Source organism: Mobula birostris, chromosome 11, assembly GCF_030028105.1.
Source record: "Mobula birostris isolate sMobBir1 chromosome 11, sMobBir1.hap1, whole genome shotgun sequence".
NCBI classification, from domain to species: domain Eukaryota; kingdom Metazoa; phylum Chordata; class Chondrichthyes; order Myliobatiformes; family Myliobatidae; genus Mobula; species Mobula birostris.
Genome location: NC_092380.1, coordinates 95,798,507 through 95,812,928, shown reverse-complemented (window position 1 = coordinate 95,812,928; position 14,422 = coordinate 95,798,507). Strand labels below are relative to the sequence as shown.

Below are 14,422 nucleotides of genomic sequence, written 5' to 3'. Positions count from 1 at the left end.
AAAAACTCAGTTACAGAGAAAGGTTGAATAGGTTAGGATTTTATTCCCTGGAGTGTAGAAGAATGAGGGGAGATTTGATAGAGGTATATAAAATTATGATGGGTATTGATAGAGTGAATGCAAGCAGGCTTTTTCCACTGAGGTAAGGGGAGAAAAACACCAGAGGACATGGGTTAAGGGTGAGGGGGGAAAAGTTTAAAGGGAACATTAGGAGGGGCTTCTTCACACAGAGAGCGGTGGGAGTGTGGAATGAGCTGCCAGACGAGGTGGTAAATGCAGGTTCTTTTTTAACATTTAAGAATAAATTGGACAGATACATGGATGGGGGGGGTATGGAGGGATATGGTCCATGTGCAGGTCAGTGGGACTAGGCAGAAAATGGTTCGGCACAGCCAAGAAGGGCCAAAAGGCCTGTTTCTGCGCTGTAGTTTCTATGGTTTCTGTGGTTAAATCTGAATCCCTGCCCTCAGCCAAGCATTTATCATCCACCTCATTCTATTCCTATACTCAAGGTTGCATGGCACAGGCAGTAATCCCAAGATTACTACCTTTGAGGTCCTGCTTCTCAACTTCCTTCCTAGCTCCCTGCAGTCTGTTTTCAGGACCTCCTCCGTTTTCCTACCTATGCCGTTGGTACCAATATGTACCACGACCTCTGGCTGTTCTCCTTCCCACTTCAGGATATCGTGGACACAATCTGAAACATCCCCGACCCTGGCACTTGGGAGGCAAACTACTATCTGTGTTTCTTACCTTCATCCACAGAATCACTTGTCTGACCCCCTAACTACAGAATCCCCTGTTACTGCTCCCTTCTTCCTTTTTCTACCCTTCTTAGCATCGCGGCCACTGTTGCTTCCCCGAGGTAGGTTGTGCCCCCCAACAGTACTCAAACAGGAGTACTTATAGTTAAAGGGGAGATCTACAGGGGAGAGCTACATGTCTTGCCCTTCCCTCTCTGGACTGTTACCCACTTACCTGACTCCCGAGGCCCCAGTGTGACTACTTGCCTATAGCTGCTCACTGTCACCTCCTCACTTTCCCTGACTAGATGAACGTCATTGAGCTGCATCTCCAGTTCCCTAACCCGGTCCCTAAGGAGCTGCAGCTCGACACCTGGTGCAGATGTGGCCGTCCGGAAGGCTGCGGGTCTCCCAGATTCCCACATCTGGCACCCAGTACAGAACACCAGCCTCACAGACATACTTTCTGTTTCTTTTCATCACAGGTAACCTACCTTGCCTCAACCCATTATCGCCGAAGCCCGAATGAGCCAAAGCCCTACCACTCTGCCTCAGATCACTCTGTCGATGACTGCTCCTTTGGTGGCTGCTCCGCTAAGCAGTGTCTCCCTTTTATGCCTGAACCTTCCTTTCTATTTAACTCATAATTGGTGCTCCGGTTATAGGCGCAGATAGGCCACGTACAATGGACTAACACTCTCAAAGCTCCCTTTTTAAATAACTGCCGCCGACCTGCGAGAAATCCCTCTTGGTAAAGCTCTGTTGATACCACTGATAGGCCACGTACAGAATTATGGTCTACGGAATCTTTTTATGAGGTGATGGAATTTGGGATTTGAAGATTGAAAATAGAATCTTAGCTTAATATTGCCATTTTAAAAATGCAAACACGAGGAAATCTGCAGATGCTAGAAATTCAAGCAACACACACAAAATGCAGGTGGAACGCAGCAGGCCAGGCAGCATTTTGTTAATATTGCCATTGTTGCCTTGATATACATCTACTATTTATTTCCACAAATTTTAGTTTTTTCCAAATCTAATGTATTTCCTTATTGGTAAAAAAATCACATTTTATAATTAGTACATTTTATTAATATAATTTAAATTAAATTACAAAGATAAACTGACCCAGCAGTCCATTAATTCCCACTTCATAAGTTGCTGGAATGAGACCCATTCAGTTCTTTTCCAGAAAATGGTTGCTATCAGCACTGCCAATACCTACTGCTCACCCCTAATTGCCCTTAGGTTAGTCATGAACCACCATCTTGAACTATTTCAGTTCTTCTAGTGAAGGTCCTACCAAATTGGTCTTCACTGGAGAATTCCAGGATTCAGACTTTGTGATGCTTAGGGATCAGTGATATTTTTCCTGCTGAGGATGGTGTTGGGCTTCAATGGCAAGCACCAGGTGGAGCAGTTTCAATCCACCTGCTCTTTCTCCTTGGTATTAATGGTTGCTGGATTAGGAGTTGCTGTTGGAGTACCCTAGTCAATAACTGTTGTGCATTTTGTAAACGTTCAGATTACATAGAACATAGAACATAGAATAGTACAGCACAGTACAGGCCCTTCGGCCCACAATGTTGTGCCGACCCTCAAACCCTGCCTCCCATATAAGCCCCCACCTTAGATTCCTCCATATACCTGTCTAGTAGTCTCTTAAACTTCACTAGTGTATCTGCCTCCACCACTGACTCAGGCAGTGCATTCCACGCACCAACCACTCTCTGAGTAAAAAACCTTCCTCTAATATCCCCCTTGAACTTCCCACCCCTTACCTTAAAGCCATGTCCTCTTGTATTGAGCAGTGGTGCCCTGGGGAAGAGGCGCTGGCTATCCACTCTATCTATTCCTCTTATTATCTTGTACACCTCTATCATGTCTCCTCTCATCCTCCTTCTCTCCAAAGAGTAAAGCCCTAGCTCCCTTAATCTCTGATCATAATGCATACTTTCTAAACCAGGCAGCATCCTGGTAAATCTCCTCTGTACCCTTTCCAATGCTTCCACATCCTTCCTACAGTGAGGTGACCAGAACTGGACACAATACTCCAAGTGTGACCTAACCAGAGTTTTATAGAGCTGCATCATTACATCGCGACTCTTAAACTCTATCCCTCGACTTATGAAAGCTAACACCCCATAAGCTTTCTTAACTACCCTATCCACTTGTGAGGCAACTTTCAGGGATCTGTGGACATGTACCCCGAGATCCCTCTGCTCCTCCACACTACCAAGTATCCTGCCATTTACTTTGTACTCTGCCTTGGAGGTTGTCCTTCCAAAGTGTACCACCTCACACTTCTCCGAGTTGAACTCCATCTGCCACTTCTCAGCCCACTTCTGCATCCTATCAATGTCTCTCTGCAATCTTTGACAATCCTCTACACTATCTACAACACCACCAACTTTTGTGTCATCTGCAAACTTGCCAACCCACCCTTCTACCCCCACATCCAGGTCGTTAATAAAAATCACGAAAAGTAGAGGTCCCAGAACAGATCCTTGTGGGACACCACTATTCACAATCCTTCAATCTGAATGTACTCCCTCCACCACCACCCTCTGCCTTCTGCAGGCAAGCCAATTCTGAATCCACCTGGCCAAACTTCCCTGGATCCCATGCCTTCTAACTTTCTGAATAAGCCTACCGTATGGAACCTTGTCAAATGCCTTACTAAAATCCATATAGATCACATCCACTGCACTACCCTCATCTATATGCCTGGTCACCTCCTCAAAGAACTCTATCAGGCTTGTTAGACACGACCTGCCCTTCACAAAGCCATGCTGACTGTCCCTGATCAGACCATGATTCTCTAAATGCCTATAGATCCTATCTCTAAGAATCTTTTCCAACAGCTTTCCCACCACAGACGTAAGGCTCACTGGTCTATAATTACCCCGACTATCCCTACTACCTTTTTTGAACAAGGGAACAACATTCGCCTCCCTCCAATCCTCCGGTACCATTCCCGTGGACAACGAGGACATAAAGATCCTAGCCGGAGGCTCAGCAATCTCTTCTCTCGCCTCGTGGAGCAGCCTGGGGAATATTCCGTCAGGCCCCGGGGACTTATCTGTCCTAATGTATTTTAACAACTCCAACACCTCCTCTCCCTTAATATCAGCATGCTCCAGAACATCAACCTCACTCATATTGTCCTCACCATCATCAAGTTCCCCCTCATTGGTGAATACCAAAGAGAAGTATTCACTGTGGACCTCGCTCACTTCCACAGCCACCAGGCACATCTTCCCACCTTTATCTCTAATTGGTCCTACCTTCACTCTTGTCATCCTTTTTTTCTTCACATAATTGAAGAATGCCTTGAGGTTTTCCTTTACGCTACTCACCAAGGCCTTCTCATCCCCCCTTCTTGCTCTTCTCAGCCCCTTCTTAAGCTCCTTTCTTGCTTTCCTATATTCCTCAATAGACCCATCTGATCCTTGGTTCCTAAACCTCATTTATGCTGCCTTCTTCCTCCTGACTAGATTTTCCACCTCACTTTTCACCCATGGTTCCTTCACCCTACCATTCTTTATCTCCTCACTGGGACAAATTTATCCCTTACATCCCGCAAGAGATCTCTAAACATCGACCACATGTCCATAGTACATCTCCCTGCAAAAACGTCATCCCAATTCACACCCGCAAGTTCTAGCCTTATAGCCTCATAATTTGCCTTTCCCCAATTAAAAATTACAGTTGTGGTGCAGAGAAAACTTTTAGGGTAGTTGAAAGGGAGTGGAATCCAGGCAGGCTGTTTGTCCTGGTTGATGCCAGCTTGGGATAAAAATGTTAATTGTGTTTTGTGACTAGTATCGGTAAGTGAATCACAGCCTGCTGGACTCAACCACTAACCTGCCCTTTGTAGTCACGTTACTTGAATGACAAATCACATTGAGTTTATGCTCAGTGATGAGCCCCAGGATTTATTGCATCCCTATTGTTAGACTCTTTGTGTAGTTAATTTGATCAGGTTACAGGTACATCATTATGTGGAACATCTGAGGCAAAGGTTAAACAAGCCTGGTTGGACTTTTCCTGTAATCCACTGAAAAGTAAATATTGGAATGTACAGACTTTGCTTTTAAATTATTTTCCTATTGACATGCATTTTCACACAAGCAAGCTTCAAGGAAGAATTTTAGCATGTAAATGAATATTCAAAAAAAATTACAATATCACTTGGAGAGATTACTGTTTAACATTTCAGGTCCATGAGCTCTGATGGAAGGCCGTTGGCTATTTCTTCACTATATTTCCTGAAATTTCCAACATTTTGTCTTTGTCTTCAAAGCATAATGGCTTATCATTAAATATGTAAAAATGATGACCTGAGCAAATTCACCCAGTTGTAGTTTTAAATACCAATAAAGCTGTCCATCACTTCACAAGAATTTGTGATTCAAAAAATAAATGAGCAGTACGTGTAATTAATGTCAACGGCTAAGTAATTAAGTCAACATTAAAATTCTAGTCTGATCTATAATGTCAGACAGCCAAGTTGTTCAAGCTTAATGAGGATAAGAAATGTTTGATTATTGAAGAAATTATAATGACCATTTTTTTCTCCAGTAGTCTCCCTTGTAACAGCTGGCGTGACCTAGTGGGATTATAGTATGAAATCAATAAACACAGCTTCTGCACAGTGGGTGGGCGCAGTAGCAGCTGCCTGGCTGATTGTGTTGATTACCTAAGCAAAATTTGTAAGGATATTTGTGGTTATTAACTTTTATATAAATAAAATGTTCATTATGTGGGCCTCTTGGAGTTTCACATGTATAAATGAGAATTACTCATGACTTTTTTACTCCTCCTATTTCCTTCTCTTAGACATCAAATATGTTAGCCTTCCATTGATTTTTTTTGTTCTACAATAACTTTGCATTGCAGATGCTGCATAACAAGCATGTAATGGTTCGTGTAGGAGGAGGCTGGGAGACATTTGAAGGCTACCTACTGAAGCACGACCCCTGCCGAATGTTGCAGATCTCCAGAGTGGACGGCAAGACCTCTCCAGTCTCCAACAAGTCCCCAACGATCAAAGATTCGAGTCCTGATAGTTACCTCGTGGTAGCCGCCCATTACAGAAGCCGAAGAGAGAGTTCCAATAACAATAGTGGTAACTGGAGAACAAAGTGATTGCTGTGTGTTCGCCGTGCAACTGGATCCGCTCCATTATCTTCAGTAATACAAAATATCAAAAGCTGATACCATCCCTTTCAAACTGAGCAGGCTATGAATAATTCCCACTCACCCTAAGACTGGGCTTTTGGTGAAATGAGAAAAAAGCCAAAAAAATCTGGATAATCAAACTGAGGCAAAAAAATGTAGTAACAGTGCTGTTGATAGATTTTAGAGAAAATGATTGGGATATTAAATAAATAGACTTAACTATTTAAGACACCTTGGGGAAATTCATTGTTGGAAATTGGTAAGATTGTAGCTATGCCTATTTTGATTACAGACATTCTGCATATTGCTTGACTATCACACTTCCTGCCCTTCTTTAAAAAAGCACTTCATTAATTTTAAACATAATATTAATGACACACACACTTGTACACTAACAGTTTTAAGTGGGCTCAAAGGCTACAAATTGATCAGGTACACTGGGCTGGATACTTGCACATTGCTGGCAACCTTCACTGCACCATTTCCATTCAGTCATCCATACGACCATTCCTTTTGAGTGTTTGGTTTGCCTCTCAATTTTGAGCATCCAAAATTCACTGTGGGTGACTGGTATTTTTAGCAAAGCAACTAATCCTAATACTCAGCATTATTTGTCTTTATGTGAGTTACAACATTATCCCAATGTTTCAATCCAATTTATTCTGCTTTCCAATTTTTTCCACTCCTAAAATTCACACATTCTATGCAATCATTCTCCTAACATCACATTCTATCAAAGCAACAGCAGTGCACAAAGAATCATTTTCAACCAGGCAGGATACTTAATAGATAATGAGTGAACCTGCATGTGTTTGGTAGCACATATTCTTAATTTATTAAAAAAACACTATCAAATCAATGCCACTACAGTTGCATAGCAACTTGGCTGATCCAAGCTTGGCCTCAACTCCACTTTCCCACTCTCTCCCCATACTCCTTAGCTCCCTTGTATTAAATTCTTATAGATTCATTTCTAATGAAGTTAAAAAAGCACTACTCTCTTAGAAAGCTGAGCAGAGAGCGAGAACAAAAGCTGCAATAAACCCTCCCCGGCCCCATTCAGAATCCCAGAGATTAAATTATAGCTTTATGAGCTTTTGTAATTTCCATTTCTTACGTGTAGACCAAAAAAAAAGTGACCAACGTGCCTATAAATCACTAACCAGATTTGCTGCTGACATTACAGGATAGCAAAACTCTCTTCAATTACATGCTTACACCTTACATCTAATTCACATCTTCCATTTAAGAGAAAGGGATGTTACGCTTATCCTGACACATGCAAATACAAAACATTTTCATTGTACAGGCAGGCAGAAATAGCAGCAAATTATTAAACTTTGTATATTACAAAACAACATTGCTTTACATCACCTGACTAGACCTGAAGCAATTAAAATATCGAGCTTACAGAAGGAATATCAACAATAAGTGCAATTATGTCCAATAGATCCGCTGGATTAAGGGACCTGATTGTGCTGCGTCAAGCTGGCTGCTTTGCACAACCATCTGGGGCCTCTACACAATGTCAATAGTTGGCCAGTCTTCCGATCAGTGGCAGAGTCAGAATAATGACTGGGATATTGGAGCAGTTATGTAGAGTTTCCAACATGGAACAGCCATGGATAGCCTTTGACAGAAAGCAAAACTGTCAGATCATAAAAATATTTAAACTCTGTCAAACATTTAAAACTCAATGCTAAACAAATTTGTTTTATTTTATTCAAGTTAAATTCAAGTATATAGAAGGAAAATGATTACACTCACCCCAATACCAATTCCCACCTGTCAACCTAATCAAGAATCATTATTAGATTTCAGCTCCCAGGATCGATGTGGTGATTTCCCAGGCAGGTATTTCTGGGAAGTCTGGATCCCATGATTAAACTCCATGAGGGAGCTCTAAAATCTGCAAGTAAGTTCTGATCTTGAAGCCTGTTCACATAACTGCCAGATGAAGTCCAGTTTGAATGTCTGAAACCTAGTGGTTTTATGCAGAACCACCAGCCACTATCAGCATAGTTTGGCACATTCTTACTATTTCTTTCAAATGTTTAACTTCATTTAATTTGCACAGATCAGCTGCACCTTGCAGAATAGATTAAGCAAACATAAAATTCTTTCATTTAGTAGGTTGTAGTTGTAACAGCCTCTTCTCAATCCCTTACTCAACCCTAATGGCCAGATAACTTAAAAGATGCTGATATTTAACATGCCTTTTTAAACAAAAAAAGGACTATGAAAAGGTATAAGCATAAAAGCTGATACAAAAATCTTACATTGATCTCCTATTCATTTATTACCTCATCTCAAAATAATTTTAGGTAAACAGATGCTAAAAATAATAATTGAGAAAACATGCCGAAAAACATTCCAGAAATCAGACAGCATCTGGGAAAAAGAACTTACTTTAAAATGGAGTTTTCTCCATTAAATAATTCTTATGCAGTTGTGAAATCCATAGACATATTGTTCAATGAGGTGATTTAAGATAATACACTGGTTTTATTTACACAAAATGATCTAAGTCACCAGGAATATAAACCATTTCATTTCGGTTCAGTGTCAGGAGAATAAGTGGAGTCAGGCCATTCATTTGACTTCAAGTAATAGGGAGGAATATCCCTGAATAATTTATGCAACTGTGTTTGTTAGTGAATTGCTGTAGTTACACATCAATGAAGAACTGTGAATATCCAACTATATATACATGCAATACATGACTGGAAACTGTCCTGTCAAATGGACTGTTAGATACTGCACGCGGGCTAAATATCGTTATTCAAGGATAAGTGAACTAGAAAGCATAATATTAGAAAGAATTAGCACCTACATATTTATTTTAGCTTTGCTAAATTTGGCACAATCATTTTCAAACTACATAGCTCCAAGTAGTATATAAGAGCATAACTAGATTTCAAGGTAAAATTTTCATTATGTTGTGGCATAAAATGTCAGTATTTAACATTCAATTATAAAGGCAGGCTAAGCAGAATTTAATAAAACTGTTACTTTGCTTTTGAACGTTTCTTTGCAGCTTGTGAAGTAACAACACTTGACATTATTTTTCACCCAGAACAGTAAGTTATGATACCAAGAGACAGTAAAATAAATTGCGAGATGATTCCGCAGATCTGAATGACTTTTTTTTATGACTGCACATATCCCGTACACATTGGCACAAAACATACAGTAAGTTTGTTTTTACAAAGCAATTCATTTGTCTAATCAGAATACAGTATCAAATGAAAATAACATTTGTAAAAACTTAGTTTATCCAGTTTATTTAGGATTCTTGTTTTGAAATTGAAGTTGTTTTCTTTCCCTTGAAACATATCCCAAAACACCTTCACACTGGCAACAAGCATCTTGTAGGAATCTGTTCAGACCACTTTGTAGGTAATGTGTGATAAATGCACTGCTTTGTAATAAATATAGATTCAAGTGCCTAATTAAGGCATTCTCATTTCAATTCTCAACAACTTCAAAAATACAGCATGACACTGGCTATAAATTGTCACAAGGTATTAAATCTAAAAAAATTAACAACACCTAGAAGGGTTATAGGGACTTTTCTGCTTGAAGTCGGCATAACATAAACGATGCTCTGAAATATTTACAACTAACCTTGGAGCTGTTGATGGCTAGTAGATCCGCAGCAACCTACATCACTGAGCCTGTTTAAATAGGTAGTAGATAAAACATGCTTATATTTCCCAACCCAAATTTACATCCCTTCTAAGCATCATAGCACATACTGTATTTTTAATTAGCATCAATTATTTTAATGTGTTATTTTGACAGTAACAAAGGATTCAATTTTAATGCAGTGGCTTAAGAATTTGCAATGAGAATAACGGCAAAGTTACGACAGAACTTCTAGATTGCACTTGTGTCGTTAAATGCAGAAGCTGCCATTAGTGAAGCCTTGCTCTTTCGCTAGGTGAGGCATTTTTCAGCCTTCTCAAGTGTGAAAAATTATATATGTATGTTACACTTTGTTGAATTATTTTTAATAGTGTACAATTTATAATTACTGTTTAACAGCACTTCTAGACCATAAAATCTGTGAATGCCATTTCCTCAAATATTTTAAAATTCCATGCTTTATAAAATCAATAAAGTTTATGGTATTTCCACTTCAGCCTTAATCTCTGTGTCTGTCCCAATCTTTTCTCTTAGGAATGTTTAGGAAATTAGTTAGAACTTTATCTCTTGGTACATTGCTGTGAAAACACTTCAATATAATGGGCAGTTGAGCCAGCACGACAGCTTCAGTTTTAATAGTAATAACCGGAGATTCAGCAGAGATCATTCAATATTGAAAGTTTGCGGTGGTCTCAGTCACTTACCAGCCGACCACAACATTCAGATGGCTTGGCAGTGCAGCAGTTAGTGTCATTACATCAAGGAAATAGGTTCATTCTTGATCTTTGGTGCTGTCTACGTGGATTATCCATGACTTTGCAGCTGTCCTTTTTTCTGGTTCCCTCTCACGTGAAAGATAATATGGGTAGGTTAATTAGCTATTGTAAATTACTACTTAATAACAGTTTACAGCAAAAATAACCAAAGGGAGATGATAGGCATTCAAGATTCAAGGTTGTTTAATGTCATTTCCAGTACACAATTGTAATGAAGAATGAAATAATTATTACTCCAGATACGATGCAGCACAATAAGATAAAGAACACAATAATATTTTTTAAAAAAACACAATAAATATAAATAAGTAAGGTAGTTTATATTCATAAATTGTATGTCCATAAAGTGATGCTAGGCACAAAAAACATCTGTAAATAAGGTGACAGACAGGAAATGAAAAAGTAATGTTTTGTTTTGGGATGTGGTGGGGTGGATTAGTGGGTGGAAGTTTTGATCAGCCTTATTGCTTGGGGAAAATAACTGTTTTTGAGTCTAGTGATCTTGGTGTGGATATTACGTAGCCTCCTCCCTGATGGGAGTGGGACAAACACGAACAAGTGGGTGGGATCCTTCATGATATTCCTGATACTTTTCTGGTACTTTTCTGTACATGTGTCTTTGATGGTGGGTAGGCTGGTGCCAGTGATGCATTGGGAAGTTTTGACTGCCCACTGTAGAGCCTTCCTGTCCACTGCAGATCAGTTTCCGTACCATGCAGTGCTGCAGCTTGTTAAGATGCTCTCTATTGCACATCTGTAGAATGACTTGAGTATAGATGGGCAGAGTCCAGCTCTCTACAGCCTCATCAGAAAGTACACGTGTTGATGAGCTTTCTTAATTGTGTACAATGTGTTCTGGGCCCATGAGAGGTTGTGCGAAATGTACACTCCCAGGAATTTGAAATTGTTTGAAGTTTCCACAAGTGTGCCACCAATGAAAAGAGGGGTATGAGTGGAGCAAGTTCTTCTTTGTCTCGTTGGCATTAAAGAAGAGGTTTTTTGCCTGACACCAGGACTCAAGCTCTTCTACCTCCTCTCTGTAGGCTGTCTCATAATTGTTGGGGATGAGCCCACCGCTGTCGTGTCATCGGCTAACTTGGCAATGTGATTACCTGGGAGTTTGGCCCTGCAGTCATCTGTGAGCAGAGTGTACAGCAAAGGTCTCAGCACACTGCCCTGGGGGCGGAGGGGGGCAGGGGGCACCCACATTGAGGAGGGAGGAGCGGTTGTGCATCCTGACATCTGAGGTCTGTTGATTAGGAAGTCCAACACCCAGATGGGCCGTGGTATTTTTAAACCAGGAGCGGGAGTATGTTCACCAAAGTCTGTAGGACAATAACGTTGAACACTGAACTGAACTGTAGTCATTTAGTTCTGACTGTGTAGAGTTCTTTGGAACAGGGATGATGGTGATTAATTTGAAGAATGTGGAGACAACAACCTGGAGGAGTGATGTATTGAAAATGTCCAAGAAGACTTCAGCGAACTGCTATGCACACTCTGAGAACTCAGCCTGGGATGTCGTTTGGCCCAGCCATTTTATGGGGCTCTCTACAGAGTCCCTCTCACGCCTGCTGCCGTTACAGACAGTGACGGCTCACTTAGAAGAGGGGTAGCTTTCTGGCCACCAGTGTCATGTTACATGCCTCAAAGTGTACATAAAAGTTGTTTTGGGTGTTAGGGAGGGAGGTGTCACTGGTACAGCCGACACTGTTTTTCCTTGCATAGTTGGTAATGCCCTTGATGCCTAGCCACATGTGCCAGGGATCGTTATCAGACATGTGAAGGAAAATGAGGGATATAAGTACAGGGGGAATGTGATTGCTTCCTGGAAACTAAGGTGGACTCAAGTAATGAAAGGGTTCCCTTGCCTTTATAAGAACATATTATCAGATGTTTAAATACTTCATAAAAAGTTTCTGTTTTATTAACAGTATGCAAAAGATTTAAATTCTAAATATTTTCTCTGCATTCCCAATCACGACCTGGATAGTGGCCATTACAGCTAGGGCTCAGAACTGTTGCTCTAGTTTATTGTCTTAATACTCATAATCACCACCTCCTGTAGCTGTTTGATACATCTATGTCTTGAAACAGAACTAAATAATTACAACCTCCATCCTGTAATGGTAAAGAGTATTCTGGTTTATAAGATGTACAGAATTGTCATATTTTCTATAAACGTAGAATATTGTTAAAAACCATGCAGTATTACAACGGTTTTTAAGCATTTTAAGACTAACCCAGGTGATTTTCTAATAAAATTAAACTTAAGCTCTCAGGCATACTGTTTAATGGCAGTTATTTACAGTAAATACTTACCTTGCATATTTAAATCATACCAACCTGACCTTCTTTTGCCTATTTGGTATTGAAAGTTGTGTTAGAAAGGTGAGGTATGCCATCAGCTGAATAAGAGTTGCATAACACAAGATAAGAGCTTCATTTATACACTCAGTGGTCACATTATTAGGTAAACCTGCTCATTAATGCAAATATCTAATCAGCTAATCGTGTGGCAGCAGCTGAATGCATAAAGCATGCAGACATGGTCACGAGTTTCAGTTGTTGTTCAGATCAAACATCAGAATGGTGAAGAAATGACTTTGACCAAGGAAAGATTATTGATGCCAGATAGGGTGGTTTGAGTATCACAGAATCCGCTGATCACCTGGGATTTTCACACACAATAGTCTCTAGAATTTACAGAGAATGGTGGTAAAACACAAAAACATCCAGTGAGCAGCGGTTCTGTGGGTGAAAATGCCTTGTTAATGTGAGATCGAGGGAGAATAGCCAGACTGGTTCAAGCTGACAGAAAGACAACAGTAACTCAAATAAACACAAAAAAACATTTCTGAACACACAACACGTCAAACCTTGAAGAAGGTTCTCAGCCAAAAACATTGAGAGTTCCTCCAGCATTTTGTGTGCAACATCTGCAAGAGGATGGGCTACAGTAGCAGATGAATTTCTCTGTGGCCAATTTATTAGATACCTTCTTTGATAATAAAGGTATTGCCTAGCATCGGAGGAAGAACTAAATTACAAATCTAACCCACTTCTTTAAAAAATACACCAATATGCCAGCAAACTATATGCCAGTTATTGGCCATCCATGGTAGTATGTAATATGGGCTTCAGTGTATTTGATGCAATAAGTTAAAAGTCATCAGTGAGAAAAGTGGAACAAAATGGCTGCAGTCAGAGCACGACATCCATCACAGAATATTATAAAAGCAGAGGAAAAGGTGTATAATAGATCCAAGAACTGTGAATATGTAGAAGTGACAGATTGTTTCCATTTGCCAGCAAAATGCTAAAAGAAATCATAAATTTAAGATGACAAAAATATTTAGAAGCTAGTTTGGTTTGGCACAGAATCCACAAATTCCTAGAAAGAGAGTTAGGTGCTTGAAGGGGAATGGAGGATGGAATTAGACTCAGCAACTCAATTCTGTGGTTTTCATATTCCATAATCCAAATCTTAGAATAAAGACGTACATTTTCATTGTTTTCTTATTCCAAAATTTGGTTTGGAGTATCATGAATAATTAGACATATTATCTTTAGGTTATGAGAATTATGTTCCCCACATCTTTAAAACCTATACAACTTTGAAAGACCACTCTAAGCTCCTGCCAGCACATCAACATTTCTTTGACGTGCATTTGAAATGTATGCACATCCTGAATTACAGACAGGACTTGAAAAATCTAAAGTTACTGCACCATATTTTTATTATAAATTCCAATAGTTAATGGAACATTGAGAAACAATAAAGGAAAATTACGTGTGCGGTATTGCAGCCAAATACCAGTTCTGATATTTCTCTTCACTAGACCACTATTACAGACTATTTTTGCAGTCATTTCTTGGAGGATAAATCCCAAAATTATTTTAAAAGGAAGATTTGTTCTAATCTAGGAAGTCAATGAAAATTACCTTATGAAAAGTATGAATAAATATGTGCAGAGGCAGACCTTATAATGTGTAGGTAGAGAAGTTTAGGCATTGATCATTAGCAGAGTTGTGATGAGACCAACATTTAATGATTTTGCACTTCAA

At 39.8% G+C, this 14,422-nt stretch overlaps 1 protein-coding gene across 2 annotated transcripts in view; it reads left to right on the top strand.

Moving 5' to 3' along the window:
* gas2a (growth arrest-specific 2a) overlaps window positions 1–10,027 on the top strand; it is a 152,718-nt gene extending 142,691 nt beyond the window's left edge. For both annotated transcript variants that reach the window (XM_072273176.1, XM_072273175.1), the window contains exon 8: window positions 5,649–10,027. In XM_072273176.1, the coding sequence (XP_072129277.1) occupies window positions 5,649–5,897 (249 nt within the window). In that variant the 3' untranslated portion in view covers window positions 5,898–10,027. The remainder of the gene's footprint in view (window positions 1–5,648) is intronic.
* Window positions 10,028–14,422: the final 4,395 nt, after the last annotated feature.